At 36.0% G+C, this 23,205-nt stretch overlaps 1 protein-coding gene across 1 annotated transcript in view; it reads right to left on the reverse strand.

The window, feature by feature from the left end:
• DCC (DCC netrin 1 receptor) overlaps positions 1-23,205 on the reverse strand; it is a 1,043,477-nt gene that overhangs the window by 660,365 nt on the left and 359,907 nt on the right. The window contains exon 2 of the mRNA XM_075993861.1: positions 16,332-16,652. Within this exon, the coding sequence (XP_075849976.1) occupies positions 16,332-16,652 (321 nt within the window). The remainder of the gene's footprint in view (positions 1-16,331; positions 16,653-23,205) is intronic.

Here is a 23,205-nt window from a genome sequence, read left to right on the forward strand (position 1 = left end):
CTGTAAAGATGAACTTGCAATTCATTGTTAGTGTGGAGGAGAATTGAATAGGCTTTAGTTTTAGGTGCTAGACATAGGTGCAATTTGCATGTCCTTGTTTATAGGAGGTTAGCAAGGAATTTTTGTAATGAATAACTCTTCACAGATGACTGAGGCCTTTACCTTCTCTTTCGCACAAGGAGTTGGGGCTGGGTGTGGCCCTGAAACTTTGATTTTCTTTTCATACTATTCTTACTGGAGTAAGCAATACACTTCAGTGAAGTTTTTAAGTTAAGGAAACACCAGATCTATTTGCTCAGTTGATGGCAGTAAAACAAATCCTGGCTTCTGATATTTAGGTACAGGCTAACAAAATGCTTTTGAATCTACCAGTATCCATTAAAATGATCATATCCTTTTGTAACAGAGGGAATAGCTTGGGGGGAAAAAAAGGCAAAAATGTATTCTGTTTCTTTAAAACTTTTCCCACTCCCTTTGGGAACTACATCCCTATCTCAGGCAGGTGGTCAGGAGGGTAGGTGAATGTCTTTTGTTCTTTGTGTTACAGTAGATAACTCAGCCATCCCAAGCCAAGTGCTGGCCTCCTAGGTGTATGGGGTCATAGGCTTTGTCTTTGGCAGAGATGGGATGATTAGAATCATTAACGACAATACTCTAGACTAAGTGCCCTCCCTTTAAAAGCTCTGTATTTCTGCTTATGTTTAGGAAAGTTGGAGTTTTGGGGACAAGAGTCTCATTTTCCTCCTTTGCCTGCTAAGTAATAAACTTTTCTTTCCTTTTCCTCAAACCACTTGTTTTCATTCTGAAGTGGCCTGAAGGACAAGTGCCAAGCTTTCGATAACTCTTTGATTCAGCAATTATTAATATATTGCTAGGCATTTGACTTAGAGAACTTGTCAAAGATATGCACAAAAGAGTATCCCCTAAATACAAGAATATTCATTAATACATTATTAGCAAAAGTAAAAAACAATTAGAAGCAAATAAAATAGCTATCAATATATGAATGGTAAATCATGAAATTCTATGCAGGAATTAAAAAGTATGAGACTGATTTGCAAGAACAAATATAGAAAGATATTTAAGATACATTATTAAGTGAATAAAACAAGCCACAGAATAATATTTATAAGATAATTAAATAATTTCATTTATGTTAATAACAAACAATAAAGACAGAAAGTAGATTAGTATTTCCAGGGCATGAGAGGAGAGGAAAATGATAGTTATGAAAATGTTCTGAAATTAGTGGTGATAGTTACACAGCTTTATGTATATTATAATGACAACTGAATTACATACTTTTAAAGGATGAATTTTATGGTATACAAACTATTTCTCAATAAAAACAAGCAAATAAACAAATCTTAGATACGTGCAAAGTGTATGTTAGGGAAGGGGTTGAGCAACAAGAACATTTATTTTATCTGCAATTCCATCCTCCAAACCTAGTCACCTCTTGGGCCGGGATCTAAATGGAAATAGCCACAATGTTAGCTCATGGGATGCCCCACGTACTGTGAGACCCAAAGGATGCCCCTGGAACTAGTGCCTGCATCAGAGAAATACTAATTATTTTTTATGTCATGTTCCAGCCTTTGGAGATGAATTCCCTTGCAAGGTGGCCACAAAAATCCAATCCAATAAAATCAACCAGCACTGAAATTTAATGTTGAAGCTATATAGTCTTTATTAACCTTTAACACACTTTCTTAAATAGGCTTCGAGTTGAAATGTTCCAGGTAAAATCTCAGTAAATGAACCTAATGGGCAGCCATTTTTAAGGGTGGTAAAGCCTCAGGCTTACAATGAAATTAATTTTTTTTTTTTTGGTAAAGAGCATTTTTTAAAAATGTGTGTAATAGAACAATAGTACAGGGTTATAAATCAAAAAGCTGATTTTATGAGTGTGATAGTCATCACTAGGTTTAAGTTGTGGAGAGTTAGACAGGGACAGCCATCTAAATAAAAAAGTGTGTAAAGTACTGAGTGTCTGTGTTCTCTATTTATTTCTAAATATCTCTGGATAACATATTTAAAATGTAAATAGCATAAGCTCGATCACTTAGAGATTGTAATGGGAATATGCAGACAATAGAATACAGATTCACTCACACATTCCCATATCCCACATATATTGATATGTACAAAACTATTTAAATGCAATTACTCTCCGACCCATGCCCATTGAGATTCTGAGTCAGACATGCTACTCCAAGAAATCAAACCTTGGGGCTTTACTGCCCTCCGGAAATTAGAACCCCAAAGCTCCATATAGTCCAATTAGAGATACCTGAGTTGCATTTATTGCTAAGCTCCACTTAAGAACCTTTGATGAATTATGTGTACAAAAGAACTGCACTTTAGAGGCTTCAGGAGTTTTTCAAACCAAGATTTTCAGTGAAAAATACTCTAGCCTTTGGGGCTAAAGCTTTGGCTTTTAATAGGAAGTTTCCAAAGAACTCTGGGCTACAATACTGGGAGTCTCTGCTGTTTGTAGTGTGTGTATGATTATGTGTCAGTGTGTGAATGAGTGTGTGAGTGTGCATATGTGTGAATGTGTGTGTATGTTCATTTCCAGTATATCAGGAAAGGGAGAGATAAATATGGGACCTATTCTTGTTATTTAATTGCTATCCAAAATATGTGTCATCATTATTTTATTGTTTTTTGCTAAACTCATGGATTAAGGACTGACACAAGTTATTTGCTACATCAGGACTATGTGGCTCCTTCATGGATTTATTCTAACACTTACCTCTACCAAAGAGCAGATATTTTTACAATTATAGGAGAAATGAACATTGGATTAGACTGCTTGTTATATAGATATAGACTATAAATACAAAAATAGTCTATTAACAATAACTTCTTAAAGGGAGAAGAGTAATTGTGTTCACTAATTGTATTCAGTACTTTTATATATATATATACACTGTTGATCAAGACAGAAAAAGTATAAGATGACTTAGGTACCATATGCACTGAAATTTTCCATGATTTCCTCTTACTAATTTATTTGGTTCCAGAATACTCTATAGATTTTAATGTCTCTTTACTTTGTAGAAAAACTTTGTATCTAATATAAATATCTTAATTCAATAATCTTCATACAATATTGAATTTAAATAACAAATCTTATCAATAAAACATAATAGGAAAAAATCAGCACAGAGATAGATTCATAAAGATAAAAGTCTTTTTAAAAGTTATAATCAGTCATTATTAAATCAGAAATTTAATGCTACCTAATCTATCTATTAATGATGGGGTTAGGACATGCTACTCAAAATACAGTAGGTTGGAGGTCACTCTCTGAGCTTCTCTGTATGAGAGTTGCCCATAAACTAATTCTCTGATCCATCTCCCCTAAAATAGGTGATAAGATCCTCAGATGACAGGAGTCTTAATTCATACCTGGAGGGGAGGGATATCACAGCGATACAGAAAAGAATCTGAACAAACAGGATTGCTGAATTCCCAATTTATTACCATTAGATCATACCTTTTTTAATTCATTCATGTTTCTTCACAACTATCCACTTATTTCATAAGACTTACTATAAAAATACAGTTTTTTCTGAATCTTTGGGTCTTCATTTCTAAAGGATCCTTGTCACGTAAAATTTTGGTTAAATAAATCTCTTATGCTTTTCTCTTGCTAACCTCTTTTGTCATAGAGGTGTCAGCCATATCCTTGTGATGGGTGAGGAAAAGACATTACTTTTTTCTTCCCTACATTATTACTATGATTTAAATCTTTGTTAGCTTGACATTTATCAAGAAAATTAAGTTTTTGTATTCCAAAGAGGTATTCTAAAATTGAAAAGAATTTTTGGTTACTATCACTGAGTTATTTTAGATATTACTCCTTCATTTTCATTACAGTACTAGCAAAATCACACTCTGGATAGTTTAAGAGGTGAATAAAAGAACAGTGCTCTTAAGATACTGATTAAATTTGGAATGAATAATTAGCTACTTCCATTGTCACATGAATTAGAATTCATAACAAAGAAAAGGAAATGAAAGGTTGGAAGGTTTTTTTAAAAGTTATTTTGTTGATGTTTCTACCATAAAAAAGCCCTGTCAAGATCCCTATTGTAATTTTTATAATGTAGAAGATGTCTTTCCACTCTGCATATTTTTTAGGAATACTTTCTATTTTAATTTTATTGCAGAGTTAATTGACGCAGGAAGGAGACAACTAAAATCCTACGCTTTAAAATGAAATTATTTAAATTGAGGTTGGAGGGGGTATGTAGAGGAGTAGTCATTGGGACAATATTGGTGATAACTGTATTCTAGTTTTATTTGGCAATAAAATTAAAGGAAAATGATAAGATTAGCACACATACCACCATTACTTAAAACACCACATTTCTTCCTTATATTTTCTTTCTCTCTCGTGTGTTAACCACAAAACAATAGAAACATTTAGCTAAATGAGGATAATTAAGATCATTAAGAAATATGGAGTCAGAACAATTTATTCTCCTGCTCATCATCTGAAAATAAACAACATTCCTATCAGTGTAAAATGAAAAGCTTTGCTCTGTAACTGAACCTTCCCAAATAGAATTTTAAAAATATTCAAGGGCCTTGGGATACATTTTCCAAGCTGCTTCTCTGGATGAACTTGACCTTCTAGGCAAAATTCTTATATTTTGCTCCTGTAGAGAGAAGGAATATGAACATTTTTCTTGCTATTTCCTTCATATAACATTTGAGTGACCCGAGGCAATGTGGTTTATTCTCCCTTCTCTTCAGACAAGCTCTTTCTTTTTTTTTTTTTTTCCTGCTTTTTTTTAAGTAAGAACATAAAGGTCAGGCTATCATTTCACAAAATGCTTCATTCCAGCTTCTCTCACCATAATATGCTTTCACTAATTATTTCATAACTCATTTAAATGGGAGGCATTTTGGAAGAGAATCCACTGAAAGAACTCCTCAAGTAAGTAATTATTTTTTTTTAAACACAGGGGAATTTTAATTATAATGCCTGTGTTATTTAAAAGCAGAGTGTGACAATTTGCATCTTGAAACATCTATTGTAATAAGGAAGAAAAAATATGCCCCTGAATGAAATAACAACTGGAGGAAATGCAATTTAGTTGGCCTTTTATTTTCTTGATTTTCAAAAAGCAGGGGGGGGGGGGGATGCAAACTTGGCCTGAATTGTAAAACCACTTACAAAGATAAAAAAAAAATTGTATTCTTGGAAAGATGATTGATGAGCTTATTTTTCAAATTATATGCTCTCTGTTCTTTAGGAGAGATTTATAATATATCATTATTGACTATATACCTATGATAGCAAAATCTTCTCATTTTAGAAGAAAATAGCCAAATCACAGTGCTTTTCCAAAGGAGTTGATATTTTCAAGAGACTAAATGGATAAATGCAATCAATTATTATTATTACTATTTTCCTTTAGTTTATATATTGGAGAGTTTCATTGATTAAAAATAAATGACTGTATGGGAAATTTTTTACAGTGTCCTTAAATCTAGTCCTTAGACTGAGAAGCAAAGTGATAAAAGAGTAAGTGTGCATCTAGACTTTACCAATCTGAATTCCAGTCTTGTTGCTGCCCAATGAGGTTAATTTGCCCACTTCCCAAGAAGCCAATATGCTGAGTCGGCAGGTTTTATGGCAGAGAAAGAGTCTTTTCTCTGCATAGTGCTAAGCAAAGAGATGGGAGAAATTTCTCAAATCTACCTCCCTGGGAATTTGAAAGACAAGGTTTTTAAGGGCAGTTTGACAGGCAAGGGATTAGGCAATTAGGTTTGTTAATTGGTGCAAAATTATAGGTGTGTAGAAATCATCGTCTTGTGTTGCTCTAGTCCCTGGGGTCACAATTCCAGTTAAGTCAGTTTCATGGTATGAGCCGCTGGTCTGGGTGGGCCAATTGATCCACTGGAATGCGGGGCCTGGAAGATATCTTTATAAACTACCTTTGGATTCCAAAAAGGTGGTGTTATCTATGGAGAACGTTAAGAATCTTTATGGACATCAGCTGCGTGGCTCTGGAGTGGCAATTACAGGGCAACAATTACTAATTATTATGATTATTTTTACCTAGGCCTGTGCATTATTTTTAGCTAGGCCCTTACCACAGTTCTTATCTTGCACCCCATTATTGAAGGGCAGTTTAAGTTTCTGCATCTTTAAGTCTATTCTCTGTCAATTTGGGTTTCTATATCACAGGGCATTCTTGGGAATTATGAGATAATGCATACAGATATAATTTCCAAAGGGCAAAGTGCTCTAAAAAAGCAAGTCAGTGGTTTTAATATTAAAATGTAGGTGCTCAAAATTAACAAAACCCAAGTATACCTGGTCAAAAATTCTGCAGGTATACTGCAGTCAGTGTTGGTTAACCTGAGGAGGGATCTGTTCCATTCCATCCCCGTGAGTGTAACTAAGCAAAGGTAAGAGAAAAAAATGGCAGATTAATGGTGATCTCTTGGCTCTCTGCTCTCAAAGAAGAAGGTAAAGAACTCAAATGGCTACACATAAGCAAATCACTCCAACCCAAGAACAGTGTTGTGAATCTGCAGAGAAACAGCATAGGACATGCAGCACATGAAAAAACAAACAAACAAAAACAGGTGAATGGGAGATATGATCACAGCAATTGGAGAGTTTGAGATATATAGTAGGGAATAGGGCACAGGATGGCTGCACATGCCCGGCCAGCCAGCACACTGTGATCTGACCCACAGGAGGATGTCTAGGTCCTCCACTAACCTCCACACCAACTTAGACAGGGACCCACCTGAAGTCGGTGCAAAGTTTTGGCATGGAACAGCAGGCTCTGTGGAGAGGAAACAATAGCAGGAAATATTTTGAACTCCCCACTCTGTGCTGGGACCACCCTGGACAGGGGAGGGACTGATCTGAGTGGTTACTTCCCTTGATCACGTGAGGGAGTTTGGAGACAGGTACCTCACCTCTGGTGGTCAGTGGAACCAGAAAAAAGGAGGTAAACACTGAAAATGGGGCTCTGCCTCTGGAAACCACTGATGATTTGGCGAGCTCAGGTTGGGAAGGAAGGAGCAGGAACCTAAGCCAATATCAATTTTCTCAATATATATGGATGGCTTGATTTGTCCACTGAAGAGACATAGACTGGCTGAGTGGATAAAAAATCAAAAGCAAAGTACGCTGTCTCTGGAAAAACATCTAACCCACAAAGATGCTTTCAGACTCAAGGACAGGAATTGGAAAACAAACTTCCAGGCAAATGGAAGCCAAAAGAAAGTGGGAGTAGTTATTCTTATATCAGATAACATAAACTTTAAAATAGCAAAAGTAAAGGAAGACAAAGATGGTCACTATATAATGGTGAATGGGAAAATCAAACAAGAACACTTAACAATTCTTAATATTTATGTACCCCAAACAGGAGCAACCAGATACATAAAGCAAACCCTGTTTGATCTAAATAACATGATAAACAGTAACAACATAGTAGCCGGGTATTTCAACACCCCAATGACTGAACTGGCCATATCCTCCAAGCAGAAAATAAGCAAAGACACAATAGACTTAAACAGAATTCTAGAACAAATGGGTCTAACAGACATCTATAGAACATTCCACCCGAATAAAGCCAAATATGCATTCTTCTCATCAGCTCACGGAACTTTCTCTAAAATCGATCACATCCTAGGCCACAAATCAGATGTCAACAAATTAAAAAAAAAAAATAGAAATTATACCAAGTTCTTCTCAGACCACAGTGATATAAAATTAGAGATCAATTCCAACAGAAACACTCACCACTTCACAAAGTCATGGGCATTAAACAATCTATTGCCAAATGACTATTGGGTCAAGGAGGTGATCCAGATGGAAATCAAAAGATTCTGTCATTGAACTAAATGATAATGGGGATACAAGTAATCAAAATTGTGGGGTACAGCAAAGGGAATCCTGAGAGGAAAACTAATAGCATTAAATGATCACAGCCAAAAGATAGAAAGCTCACAAATCAACAAACTAATAAACCATCTCAAGGATCTGGAAAGGAAGAGCAAATTAATTCTAAATCTAGTAGAAAAAAAGAAATAACTAAGATTAGGGCAGAACTAAATGAAATTTTGAACAAAAGAACTATACAGAAAATTATGAAAAACAACAGGTTTTTCGAAAAGACAAAATTGACAGCCTTCTTGCCAGATTGACAAGAACTAGAAAGGAAAGGACTTTAATAAACTCAATTAGAAATGAAAAGGGAGAGGTCACTACAGACATCACGGAAATACAAAACATTATCTTTGAATACTATACAAATCTATATACCCTAAAACTACAAAATATGGAGGAAATGGACAAATACTTAGAAGCATAAAACCTTCCTAGGCTCAATCAGGAAAATATAGAATTCCTGAAGTGACCTATATCAAGCACAGAAATTGAATCAGCAATTAAAAATCTTACCAAATTTTACCAAACTTACAAAGAAGAACTTATATCTATACTGCAGAAATTATTCTACAATATTGAGAAGAATGCTATCCTCCCCAACTCATTCTATGAAGCCAATATCACATTGATACCAAAGCCAGGAAAGGACATAACAAAAAAAGAAAACTACATACCAATATCTTTCATGAATATAAATGCAAAAATCCTCAACAAAATTTCAGAAAACTTAATCTAACAGCACATCAAAAAAATGATTCATCATGACCAAGTGGGCTTTATCCCAGAGATGCAAGGTTGGTTCAAAATACACAAATCTATAAATGCAATTCAAAACATAAATAAAAGCAAGAATAAAGACCATATGATTCTCTCAATAGACATAGAAAAAGTATTTAACAAAATCCAGCACACTTTTATGATAAAAAAACTATAACAACATATGCATAGATGGGACATACCTTAAAATTATTAAGGCTGTATATGATAAACCCACAGCCAATATCATATTGAATGGGAAAAAATTGAAACCATTCCCACTTAGAAATTGGAACCAGACAAGGTTGCCCACTATCTCCATTTCTATTCAACATAGTGATGGAAGTCCTTGCCAGAGAAATCAAACAAGATAGGGAAATTAAGGGTGTCCAAATGGGGGCAGAAGAGGTCAAACTCTCACTCTTTGCTGACAATATAATATTATATTCAGAAAATTCCAAGGATTCAACCAAGAGATTCCTGGAATTGATAAATGAATTCAGTAAAGTCTCAGAATACAAAATTAATGCACACAAACCAGTAGCAGTCATATATGCCAACAAAGGTCAAGCCAAAAATCAAATCAAAGACACAACATCTTTCACAATAGCATCAAAAAAATTAAATATTTAGGAATATATTTAACAAAGGAGGTGAGAGACATTTATAGGGAGAACTATGAAACATTGATAAAAGAAATTGTAGAAGATGTAAACAGATGGAAAACCCTACCACGCTTATGGATTGACAGAATCAATATTGTTAAAATGTCCATACTACCTAAAGTGATCTACAGAATTAATGCAATCCCTATCAAAATACCAACACTATTCTTTATAGATCTAGAAAAAATAATTATACGCTTCATATGGAACCAGAGAAGACCTCATATGGTCAAAGTGGTCTTAAGTAAAAAGAACAAATTGGGAGACATCAGTCTACCAGACTTCAAGCTTTACTACAAGGCTATAGTAATCAAAGCAGCATGGTATTGGCACAAGAACAGAGCTATAGATCCTTGGAACAGGACTGAGAACCCAGATACAAAACCATTCTCATATTGTCATCCAATCTTCAACAAAGCAGACAAAAATATACACAGGGGATAAGAATCTCTATTTGATATATGGTGCTGGGAAAACTGGGTAACCATATGCAGAAAATTAAAACTGGATCCCAACTTCTCCCAAAAATCAACTAACAATGGATAACAGACTTAAACCTAAGGTTTGAAACCTTCATAATTCTGGAAGAAAATGTTAGGAAAACTCTTACAGACATTAGCCTAGTCAAAGAATATATGACAAAGACCCCCAAAACAGTATCACAGCAGCAACAAAAATAAATAAATAAGGCTTGAACAAATTAAAAAGGTTCTGCACAATCAAGGAAACTATCATTAGAGCAAATAGACAACCTATAGAATGTGAGAAAATATTTGAATTTTACACATCTAATAAAGGGCTGATAACAAGAATCCATATGGAACTTAAGAAAAGTAACAAGAAAAAAAATCAAACAACTCCATCAATATATGAGCAAAGGACTTGAACAGAATCTTTTCAAAAGAAGACAGAATAATGGCCAGAAAACATATAAAAAAGTGTTCAACATCTTTAATCATTAGGGAAATGCAAATCAAAACCACAATGGGATATCACCTAACTCCAGTGAGAATGGCCTTTATCAAAAAGTCCCAAAACAACAAATGCTTATATGGATGTGGAGAGATTGGAACACTCTGACACTGCTGGTGGGACTGAAAATTAGTACAACCCCTATAAAAAGCAATTTGGAGATATCTCAAAGAGCTAAAAATAGAAATACCATTTGATCCAACAAGCCCACTACTAGGCATCTACCCAAAGGAAAAAAAAACATATTCTGTAATAAAGACGTTTGCACTCAAATGTTTATGGCAGCACAATTCACAATCACAAAGACATGGAAACAGCCTAAGTGTCCATCAATCCATGAGTGGATTAACAAAATGTCATATATGTATACCATGGAATACTACTCAACTACAAAAAACAATAGTCAACTAGCACCTCTTATAATATCCTGGATAGAGCTTGAGCCTATCCTTTGAAGTGAGGTATCACAAGAGTGGAAAAACAAGCACCACATATACTTGTCATCAAATTGGTACTAACTGATCAACACTAAGGTGCACATGTAGTAATATTCACTGAGTGCTGGTCAGGTGGGAGGGGGGGATGGTGGCAGTGGGTAAACTCACAACTAATGGACATGGAGTGCACCATATGGGGGAAGGGCACACTTGTAGCTCTAGCTTGGGTGAGGCTAAGGCATTTTGTGTAACCAAAATGTTTGTACCCCCATATTATTCTGAGAAAAGAAAAGCAAAAGTATCATTTAGATTCTAACTGTGCTGTTTAGAGCCTGCAGGGCAAATGAGTTGCAAGTAGCTGTGTGGGTAGGTAGGTGTGTAAATGGGTAGATGGGTGGTCAAAGCTGTATCAGAAAAAATAAAATAAGATGGGACTTTTATGATCATTCTTAGAAGCTCTGTTGTTATCTGGTCTTCTTACATACTGGAATTAATTTTTTCCCTGTAGGAGGTGGCTAGTTATGGTCAAACCCCCAGTCTAGACCAGCTAACTCTCGTGAACCAGCTTCAGTGAATCTTTTTCAGTTGCAAGGGGATTAAAGAGGTTGAGAAGAGTGCCTATCATCTGTTCCTGAAATGACTGCAGTGGTTGCTCCATCTAGAATTCCTGGTCTGGTCAGTACAAACTGAATTGGCTGCATTGACATGATAGTAGATCAACATTGGTCAAAGATATTTCTTTTATTCAGACAGATTTTGGCACTGCTTGCCAAAAAACTGCATGGATTAAACTTTTTGAAGATTCAATTCAGGCATGCCAGTTTATGTTCACAGATTGCAAAGACAGATATCTGATCCAAGATTTTAATATCTAAAGCTAAGGATTTGTTGCCTATATTTCATTCCATCACCACCACCCCCAGAAAAAAATGTCTTCCATTATCACATGGGAATATTGAAGGTTCCTAATACAATAATTGCAACAACACAATAATGACTATCTTTAGGTCTATTTATACTACTGCTGTCCTTGAATAGGAATCTACTCTGCACTAAAGCTTCACATCCTAGATGTTATTTAAAAGTCACCACAAGCTTAGGTTATTATTACATCTGTTGAAAAGAATTAAATCCAGAGGCTCAGATAGCTGGCAACATCTGGAGTAGGAGAGATGTGCTTGGCCAGATGCAAGTTCATCTTGACATTAAGAGTTAGAGAAGGAAAGAGGAAATAGTGCATGCCTTTTCTTTTTAAGTGGCATATGAATATCCCAGCACAGCCTATTTTCTAATCCCAAAGTCTTCAATAGTTAATTAATGCATAGACTATTGTGATATAAGACAAATTATTATAATTCAGTCAATCAAGAATATTTTTATATGTGTACATGTGTAGGTAAATTTAATCCACCCAAATCCAATAAAGAAGAAAGAAGAGGGAGAAAGGGAGGGGAAGACAAGAAGGAATGGGGGTAGAGGAAGATAACAACAGCTGAAAGCTCTCCATATATGGCATAAAGTCCCATGTCTTCGTTGGTAAGACAACTGTCTACTACTAAATATGACAGGACGGACGCTTTGCTAGATACAGAGTGGAGGAGGTGATAGGAGAAGCTTTGTAGATAAATAACGTCCAGCTCTGTTTCTCTCCTCAAGCTGTTCTCAGTCTAGAGGGCCAAACAGAGGAATATGCAGCAGAGAAAATGTATAGCATTTTAGATTAGAGGTAATTGGGTAAAAATAAAATTCCCAAGTCTCACCCGAGATGGTCAAGTTGCTTTCAAATGAAAATTTAATAGCCCAAGCATTCTTTGATAGAACTCAAAATAACCAGAAATACTGATTGTCAGTAGCTTTTGGCACTACAACTTTTAACAAGATGTTGGATGGGATGGTAGCCCTTCATTTATCTTCCTTACTCTTCTTCCCTCTCCAGCCAAGTGTGCACTCAGGGTTTAAAGAGAACTTGAGAAGTTTCTAGAAAATAGGATGAATGGTGCATGGCGAGATCATTGCATAAAATGTGCTGACTGATAAAAGACAGATTTCATTTGCCACACTTCTTTTTATCAAAAGACACTTTGAGAAAGCAAAAATGGAAGAGGGGCATTATATTAAACGGGCTCTACATTGCACCTGAGGGTACAGAATAGATTTTTTTTTTCTGCCAAGCAAAGCTGACTGTTAACTTTTAGTGGTGACTGGTTTATTGACTGCTAATGCTTTAAAAATGAGATTAAATCAGGTCCATGGTCTTTATTACAAGGAAGATATATGCCCCTTGTGAATTCTAGTGGTTTGGCAATCTTAACCTCAGCAGACATAACATTGATGTATTCTGTGTTGCCAAACAGCATGGTAAGTGTTTAAAATGCTGTGAACAGCCTTATTGCCTTGAAATGATACAATCTAATATTAGATTGTAACTCAGTGACTGAATCTGTGAGCCTATCCTTGTACAGAATACTAAAGTCCAAGACACTTTATTTTAATATCTCGCAGAGAAGGAATCATTCTTCATTTCGCCATTGAAAGATAGAACACGTAAAAGTGGATCTAGATTGCAGGAAAACTAAAACTGCAACATATTAGGCCATTTTCATTAACGGCGCGTATTGCAGCTGCCTTTCATAGTAAGGCATCAAAATGCCAGCCAGATTTACTCCAATCTGAGGAACTACTTTGGTTATTGTGGACACCTGACAGGTGGGATCTGCAAGGCCAGAAATTTTCTAATGACAGAAGGTCAAGTTGCACCCATTCCACTTCATTTGGAGCATTCTGGGCAAGCAACTTTTGCCTAATCCACAGCACATATTCCACTGGCTCCTCTTAATCATAATTAACTTTCAATCCTGTCTATACTTTATCCTCATCAATCAAATTGCATGTATCACTCTAAGGTCCAGGTAGCTAATAGGCTTGGTTTTCATGATCAGGGTCAACCATCCTAGTTTTTCCTTGGCACTGAGAGGCTTCCCAGGACATGAGACTTTCAAGTGCTAAAAGCATGTCGGTAAACCAGAGTAAACCAGAATTACCGGCCACTCTGCCTCTGGCTGAGGACCCTACCCACCATGCCATCTTTGTTGAGGTGAAATCTAGTTTAAGTGAATATAAAAAACTCTGCCTGGGTCAGTTTGGGCTGCTGTAACAAAGCAGCTGGGCTGCTATAGGGTGGCCTATAGACAACAGATGTTTATTTCTCACAGTTCTGGAGGCCAGAAGCCTGAGATCAGAGTGCCAGCATGAGTGGTTTCTGGTGAGGGCCCTTCTGGGCTGAAGCTACCGACTTCATGTTCTACCCGTGTATGGTAGAAAGAGCAAGAGTGCTCGCTGAGGTTCCTTTTATAAGGGGACCCATCACATTCATAAGGGCTCCACCCTCATGACCTCATCACCTCCCAAAGGCCTCCCTAATATGTCCCCACTGGGGCTTAGGATTTCAATATACACATTTTGGGGGGACAAAGCAGTCAGTCTACTAAAGAGTCCTCAGCGAGAAAAAGAAGCCACAAAAGAGTGATTTGAAGCTGGACTTGGGGACTGATTGCATAACTATGAGATCGAATTATTTATAGTACCACTGGACAAAATTGCCTCTTTCAGGTTACAAGTGTCTTGAACCATCACTAGAAGAGTTTATGAGGGAGTGGTGGTCCTGCCCGATTGTCCTAGTTGCTAGGAGAGAGAAATGAGTTGAGAAATGAGTTCTCACTGTCATCAGTCTTCCAGAATGACACTATACAAATAAATAGGACCTGGAAAAAAAAATAACTGCATAACAGCTGTGTGTGTGTGTGTGTGTGTGTGTGTGTGTGTGTGTGTGTGTGTGTGTGTGTTTAAACCTAAGAACTAAAGATTAAGTTGAAAGTAGCCCTTCAAATCTGGTTACTCATTTGATAGCTTAAATTTATTGCAGGTTGGATCCATTTGCCTTGCTTTATGGTCCATACCAAAATTTAAAAAGATAAAATCATAGCCCACATTTTAGTTAAATCATTATAGAAACAAGTAAAAATCTGATTCTCCTCCCTGCAGGTTTAACATTGAAGGGGCCAAAATAAACAATGGGAGCTGCCTTGTAACAAGAATAGTAGAGGAAAAAAATAGCAATATCATAGATTTCAGAATATTCAATTCTGTTTTGTCAGAGTTGACATGGCTTCCATGTATCCAGTAAAAAGAAAAACTATTCATTTTATCACACAGTTGTTGAGCCAACATGTTACCAAGCATCAAGACATTTGGAAGCACTAACGGAAATTTTTATTTCTCACTTGAGATCTATATGTTGTGGGTCATGCCATTATAATTAAAATAAACTTCATTGCTTTGAAGGCAAAATAAATTGACTCTGCAAAATTTAGCATTAATGAAGCTGTAAAATGAAATTAATTAGGAAATTATTTTTCTAATATTTTTCTATTGATGAAAAGTCCTCCCTTAGACATAAGTATAAATCAACTTGAGACAGCCTTGTTTTTTAAAATCTCATAATACTATGCTGATGGTTGAGTTCCTCCTACTGTTTTCTAATCTAATTTAAGGAGAAAAGATAGTCAAGATCATGAGGGAATAAACATGAATCTTTTCACACCTTTCCTTTCTTCTTAAAACTGTACATTGTTGGTAGGAATGGGTATTAATTAGTACAGCCATTATGGAAAACAGTATGGAAGTTCCTCATAAGACTAAAAGTAGAATTGCCATATGATGTAGCAATACTACTCCTGGGTATATATCCAAAGGAATTGAAATTAGTGTGTGGAAGAGATATCTATACTCCCATGTTTACTACAGCATTATTCACAATAGCCAAGATATGGAATCAACCTAAGTGACCATCAGTGGATAAATGGATAAAGAAAATGTGGTGTATAGGTATACCATATGATATATATCTATTCAATTCAAAATTCAATTTTATATATACATATATATATGTAATTAAATATTCTTCAACCATAATACAAAGAAGGAAATCTTGGTATTTGTGACAACATAGATGAATCTGGAGGATATGAGACTAAATGAAATAAGCCAGGCACTGACAGAAAAATACTGCATGATCTCACTTGTATGTGGAATCTAAGAATGTCACCCCCATAGAAGTAGGTGGTAGAATGGTGCCTACCAGAGTCTTGGGAGAGTGAGGTGTGGGGATGGGGAGATGTTGGTCGAAGGGTACAGAATTTCAATTAGAAATGAGAAACACACTTTTAAGATCTACCTCACAGCATGATAACCGTAGTTAATAATAATGTAACGTATATTTCAAAATTGCTAAAAGAGTACATTTTAGATGTTCTCATTAAAAAAATGATAAGTATATGAGGTAATAAATATGTTATTTAGCTTGTTATAATCATTCTACAATGTATACATATATCGAAACAAGATTGTATCCCATAAAAATACACAATTATTATTTGTCAATTCAAAATGTTTAAAATGTACATTGTTTTTGCAAAGATTATTTTCTTATCCTCCCCTCCCCCCCTAAAAAAGGAATATGAAGAAGAGGTGGAGAAGGAGGAGGAAGAGAAGGAAGAATCCACTGACCTGCTACTGCGACTTTTGCTGTCCGACTAATAATTGATCCAGAATCTCCTAAAGATGCCTCGCATTGGTAAAGTCCTTCATCTGGCTTATGGTGTCTGGAATGAAATATGTTTTGTATCAACAGAGACCCATTTGACAGTTGCTGCTTCCTTTCATCCATCCCCAAGGCTAGGTGGATGCCATCTTTCTTCCACTTGATGACTGGAACTCCCCGGTCGGACTCCGCAGAGCAGTCGAGGAGGACGCTTCCTCCCCGCATCGTGACGGCATCAGAAGGTTCTGAGAGGAAGCGCAGTGCTGTGAAGGCTTTAATTTGGAAACCTGCAACAAGAGAGCACAGGGAAACGTGTTCATCTATTCCAATAAATCTCAAGCTTAGATTCCCTGCATTATTTTTTTTTATCAAACTTTTTCAAAAACGCTAGGCGGTTTGAAAAATGTCCAAGAATAAAAGAAACTTAAAATCACGGCTGTGGTGTTAGGTGGATAAAAAAGTACCCAGCTGAGGTAAACAAAAGTAATGAAACAATTGGCTCCACAAGTCATATTATGAGAAATTAAGAATTCATATAAAAATGTAGGCATGGTTATTACTACATATCAGTCAGGACTTGAAAATTGAGACAGAAAAAAGCTAATATTTTCCAAATAAACCTAGTTATTTCAAAGTAGCAGTAGTTAGTAATGTGGTATCTACAATTTAGGGGACTGTTTGTATCCCTTTATTCAGATTATAGCACCCATTTTCTTTAAAAAAATCTACTTAGAATTGCTTTTTATAAAAATAAAAATCAACTCTGAACAATGTTAGCAAAGTTATTTAGAATAAAACTCAGGTGGGCCTTAAAATAGGCAAATCCCACTTGCAGAAGCAAGTCAATAAAATTGCTGCCTAAAATCACAAATCCCTGAAGTGTCTTACTTTCCATCCAAATGTTTCTCATGAGCCTGGAAATCTAAGTTGGATTTTTTTCCCCATAAACATAAATGAACATAAAGAATCAACATGAGAAATAGAAAGTCATTTAAGAATCTTGAGGGGATGAAGCAAATATAATTAAAGCATATTCTTTTGGGGGCTGGCAGTAGCATATGCTAGAACACTTGGCTGTTAAATTAAAGAACTTGAAGAGGTCTTGGGGTGGGTCATTCTGCCCACCCTAGCTCAGACAGGTGTATACCTAAATCATTCATGTGAAATTACTTACAATTTCATCTCGAATAATGTTTGGAGCTAGAGATTCTACAATGTCCCTTGGTATCTTGTTTTCAATATTTAATCATTTTTAAGAGTCTAACTGAATTTTCTTGCCGTTGTTTAATCCCATTTTCTCCGGAACCACTTTGTGTGAAAATGCAGAACAGATGAACATTTTCTGATAAGAGCCCTTTATTATTTGTAGCAGTGTTTTATTTCTTCAAAAATACCCCCCAAATTATGTTTTAGCCTTCATTTTTCTCAGGATGGCAACCTCAACTTGCTAGCTTTCTTCTTCTTTTTTTGTTTTGTAATGGGAAGACTTTTAGTTGTACTTTATAAAAACATTCCAAGTTTCTATCATTCAAAAGACATGCACCTAGGCTGGGCACGATGGCTCACGCCTGTAATCCTAGCACTCTGGGAGGCCGATGTGGGTGGATTGTTTGAGCTCAGGAGTTCGAGACCAGCCTGAGCAAGAGCGAGACCCCGTCTTTACCAAAAATAGAAAGAAGTTAATTGGACAGCTAAAAATATATAGAGAAAAAAAAATTAGCCAGGCATGGTGGCACATGCCTATAATCCCAGATACTTGGGAGGCTGAGGCAGGAGGATTGCTTGAGCCCAGGAGTTGGAGGTTGCTGTGAGCTAGCCTGACACCATGGCTCTCTAGCCTGGGCAACAGAGTGAGACTCTGTCTCAAAAAAGGAAAAAAAAAAAAAAAAAAAGGCCTGCACCACACCTAAATTGCATATAATCAATATTCTCATAACCTGTACAAGCCCCAGCGGACAGGACTATTTCTAGTTTTTCATTTTCCAGTGACGATAAAGCTGACTAGCTTGTCACGTCATTGTTTCTCTCTGGTTTTATTTGCCTTGTTCCTGTATACGCAGTTTTTCTAAATCTCATGTTTGAAGTTTGTCCTTTGCTCAGTGAACTGTGTCACTCATTGACATACACTCATTCTATCCACCTTGGCCACTCACCCCAAAACAGCATGTGGAACTTTGCTCAAATTAACGTAAATTGGAAAATAAGACTGAGCATTTAAGTCTACTCTAAGTGATATTAATAAAGATACCAAATGACACCAGCCTGGTACCCTCATTGGCAAATATGCTCCTTCTCTCCACAGATCCTTTTTGTGCAGCCAACCTAATTATAGTACAGCCTGTTCTTCTAGTGGAAAGTATATTGAATTGGGAGTTTAGATATCTAGCCCTAGGTCCTGGCTTTATTACTCAAAGATCTGTGACTCAGACAGGTCTTTTAAATCCTCAGAACCTCACTTCCCTCATCTGCAAAATGAGGAAGTTGAATTAGATGATCTTTAAATTCAGCAACCAGTTTGAAAACTGTTAGGACTAGAATGGGCTGAGGCTGTCCATCAAATGAACCCTGCTCTAAGCTGACTGAGAGGCAGACTGACTTTACTGTAAATGCCTCCCCTGTGTCTACATGATCTCTTCCTTTACCAGAAAAGAAAACCACACTGGCAACAGCTGGTTTGAAAAACACTAAGGATGAAAAATCAGAAAGAAGTCCTTGAATGTCAAGATATTTCACTAGAGTAATGCCTACCATTTTCATACAAGTAGCATTAATAAGGTAAAAATAAATTTAGAATTCAAGAACAGGCAACTATATTAAAAAGCATTTATTGCTTTTTTGTTCTTCCCTGGGCCTATATTTTAAACACAACCTCATGTTGAGTCCCTTATTTATGTCACAGAACACATAATACATTTAACACAGCTGTTTATGACAGCATGTTAATGAGCACATGTGCCCATTATCACAAATAAATAATCCACTTATTCTGAAACAGGGAGGTTATGACAATTTTCAGCGCTGTGAATGCATGGTTTGGGAAAGTTAAATGAAGATTAACTTTTCTTTAATAAAATTACCCTTGAGGTTTGCTGACAATTTGAGCTTTCTGTATTCTTTATAACAATTAAATTTTGAATATATGGCTCTGGAATAAAGGCACTTCACTGCTTTAAGTAACTTGCATTAGATAACTTAGTTTTTAGAAAACATGGACCAAGCAAATGGAATCCATTGAGAAATAATAGATATGTCTCCAATGGGCCCCTTTTCAAAGTTACAGGCTGCCTCTGACTCCCTGGTGAAGTATTTCACACAGGCCTAAGAAAAGTCCACATTACATTGGCTTTTATTTAGGTCACCCTCCCTTTCTCTTAGAGTACTAGTTCCTCTTGGAGGGATTTTGCCCACCAGTACATCCTACCTTAATATGAAATAATTTATAAAATTGTCCCATCCAAGGAGCAATCAACTACACTGATTTAATGTATGAGGAGAAGAAGGTATGATAAAATGGAAGAAGACAAAAAAGAAGTATAAATAACTTTGGAGCCTGTGGCACAAAAGTTTTGGTCTGGGGCACTCAAGAATTCCATAAAAGCACAGATCTCCTGGGAACTGCGTAAAAGAGGTCATGGAAAAACTATAGAAGAATGTATTTGAGAGTCAAAATTCACTAAACTGCCTACTTAATACTGCAGACCATTTTATGTTAGAATAACAATGGTGAGAATTTCATCTAGAAGAAAGCCTAATGAAGTTTGCTTGGTTTGGTTTCATATTTAAGATACCCAGTGGTCATTCTCTTGAACCCTCAAATAGTTACATTTCCTACCTTTGCTTCATAAAGGAAGCAATCCTTATGGCCCTGATATAAAATTACTTAAGGCAATTATATTTTGGAGAAATAGACTTGAAAGTACCAAAATCCCATCCATTAAGAAACGTGTACATCTGAGTCTGATAGCAGAGTTCATGGTAAGAATGAACGAGTCTCCAGCCCTTTCTCCCTCCAAATGTTGACTTGGGAAGATTTCTAAATCTTCAGCTAATAGTAGGCATAAAGCCATATATGCATTTAATTAATGGCTAGCTTTTCTCATCTGTGTTGGTCTGAGAAAAAGTAATTAAATGTCAGGTCAATATCAGAGGATCTCAGTCTCTTCCTCCTCATTCTCCTCATTGTCCTCCACCTCCTTCTCTTCCTCCTGCTTTTTCTTCTGTAAAACAGTAGTTTGTAAGCAGACACCAACATAACAAAACCTTCCATGTGTCCTAATGAGGATATAACAGAAGGACTACTCTTTAGGGGTGACTCAAAGGAGAAATATTATTATCTGTGTTAGTTGTATCAGAGGCAAATAAGCATTAGCAATTATACTGTCAAGGATATTTCAAGTTCAAATCAATTGAGTATCTAAAAATAGAAAAAATCTTTAATATATTTTAGAAACTCACAAAAATGATCAAATAGTAAAAATGTTTCTGTAAACTTAAATCCCCTTGTGCTTTCTCTCCTCATCACATTCTTGTTAATTTCAAAGACCATTCAGTCACAGAGGCAGACTAACTTAAAATGGGGTTTTTAAGGTATGACATTTTATCTACAATATCAAACATTGTTAAGTGTGAAAAATAATTCCCCGTGGAGTCAGAAATCTCTTTCCAAGTCCAAAATGTAAAAGCTTCTGGTTAAGGCAATAGAAGCTCAAAATGAAATTTATGAAAAGTAGCATGGAAGTAAAAAAGAAGCTCCTGAAAGATTTTGAGATTAGAAAATGTCATACAAATCCCCAAAGAACTTGCTATGCATAATTTTCTCTCTTTCAAATTACACAAACTTTCACTTTGGGCTGCTTTGAGTTCCTGATGATCCCTGAATCCTCATAATCAACCCAGGAAACCATGATCGCAATTGTCTCTTCTTAGAAATATATGCTACCATACCTGCTTCTTTTTCTGTTAATACAAATAAAGAGATCTCCATTGAAGGAACTTAACATTATTCTATGGATGATGCAATGTAATCTGCTTTCAATTCATCAAATGTCAATTACATGTGGAATTGTAACTCTGATCTTTAACCCTGGTAGAATCTTATAATACTTGTGAGGCTCTGCAATGGAGAAGGAGATTTAAAAACAAAAACAAACAAAAATGACTTAACAGGTCCCATAACCGTATGTGAACTTCACTGGGTTTAGAATATCAGAATATAAATTCTGAAACAGTGGTTCTCAAAGTACAGTGCCTAGACTAGCAACAGCAACACCTCCTGAGAATGTGTTAGAAATCAATAATCGTAAGCGGAGTCATGGCCACTAGAAAGGACACATAGGGTGAAAGGGAGATAGGGAGAGGTTGGCGAAGGGATACAAAATGACAGCTAGATAGGAGGCTAAGTTCTAGTGTTCCACAGCACTGTATAGTGACTATAGTTCACAATGATTCATTGTAACTTTTCACATAGCTAGAAAAAACGATTTTGAATGTTCCCAACACAAAGAAATGATAAATATTTGAGATGATGGATATGCCAATGACCCTGATTGGATGATTATACATTGTGTACATGTACAGAAATACCACTTTGTACCCTAAAATGTGTACAATTATTATGTGTCAATTAAAAACAGAAAATAATTTTTAAAAAGAAATGTACAATCTCAGGCCCAGCCCCATACCTACTCAATCAGCAACTTTGGGAGAAGATCCCAATAATCTATGCTTAAAGAAGTCACCTAGGGAGTCTCAGGTCAACTAAAGCTTGAGAACTCTGCTTCACAACAGTGGGTGACCTGAATTAGAGCAAAGGGGTTTCCCATGTTTCTTGGAATTTCTTGTCATAATTTTACCATATTTGGGGAATTTGTGTAATTTGGGTCTGTTATTTCTCTAAGTAAGGAGACAAAGTCATGGAGATGATGCAGATAATAATTGGACACATATTTTAGTATTGTTTGTTACACATTTCTCTTTGAAAGGCTGAAGAAAAGTAGGGAAAGGGCCAAGAAAGACGGCTATTTTTTTTTCCAATATCTAGTCTTCCCTCTATTGGAGCCAGAACTCTATCTGGCCCCAAATGGGCTTATTCCACAAAGCAAAATAAAAATTCCATGGTCAATTGGATGCCTAGAATGCTCCTTAGAATATTCTCAGTTCTTCACACAAGGAACTATAAGATTTCTTTTGAGCAGCTATAATAGCTACAATCTTTGCCCTAAGGAAGTTTTGGTTAATACAATATTTTTCATCATGCTTCCTTTCTTTTATTAGGTTTAAGCCACACAGTACAATTGTAACCTTTAGAAATACTGGAACTCTAGACGCTTACCTGGATGACCTGTCTCTTAGTCATTTAGTCTGGAGATGAGCAAAACCACAATAATCATTTACTCTGCTGTATCCTGACTGTACTTTGTGTACTTCATGATAACGTAAGACTTTCACTTCAGCTAGATCAGAGAGAGAAAGTATATACTTATCAAAGGACCAGCACCAATGACCACTGGGTTTCTGTGAAGTATTGGTGCCTGCATTTTTTCCTTTGATAAGACATAGTAAAAATAATTGTCAGAAGATATGATCATATCTTTAAAGATTATGTTCATTCCAGCCACTGCTAGAGACTAACCTATTTTGAAGCCATTTAACTTTAAGATAAATTTTTATTACTAAAAAATGCAAATCAGAAATGAATTAGGTTGTGTGGAATTTATTCCTGAATTTAAATAATGCAAAAGACGACTGACCAGGAATGAAAATAGGTACATTTTACTATGGGAATTTATTAAGGATCATTAAAATGTAGGGAAGCTATGGATGAAAATGCAAATTAAAAAT

The sequence above is a fragment of the Microcebus murinus genome, chromosome 17, assembly GCF_040939455.1.
Source record: "Microcebus murinus isolate Inina chromosome 17, M.murinus_Inina_mat1.0, whole genome shotgun sequence".
Classification (NCBI taxonomy): Eukaryota; Metazoa; Chordata; class Mammalia; order Primates; family Cheirogaleidae; genus Microcebus; species Microcebus murinus.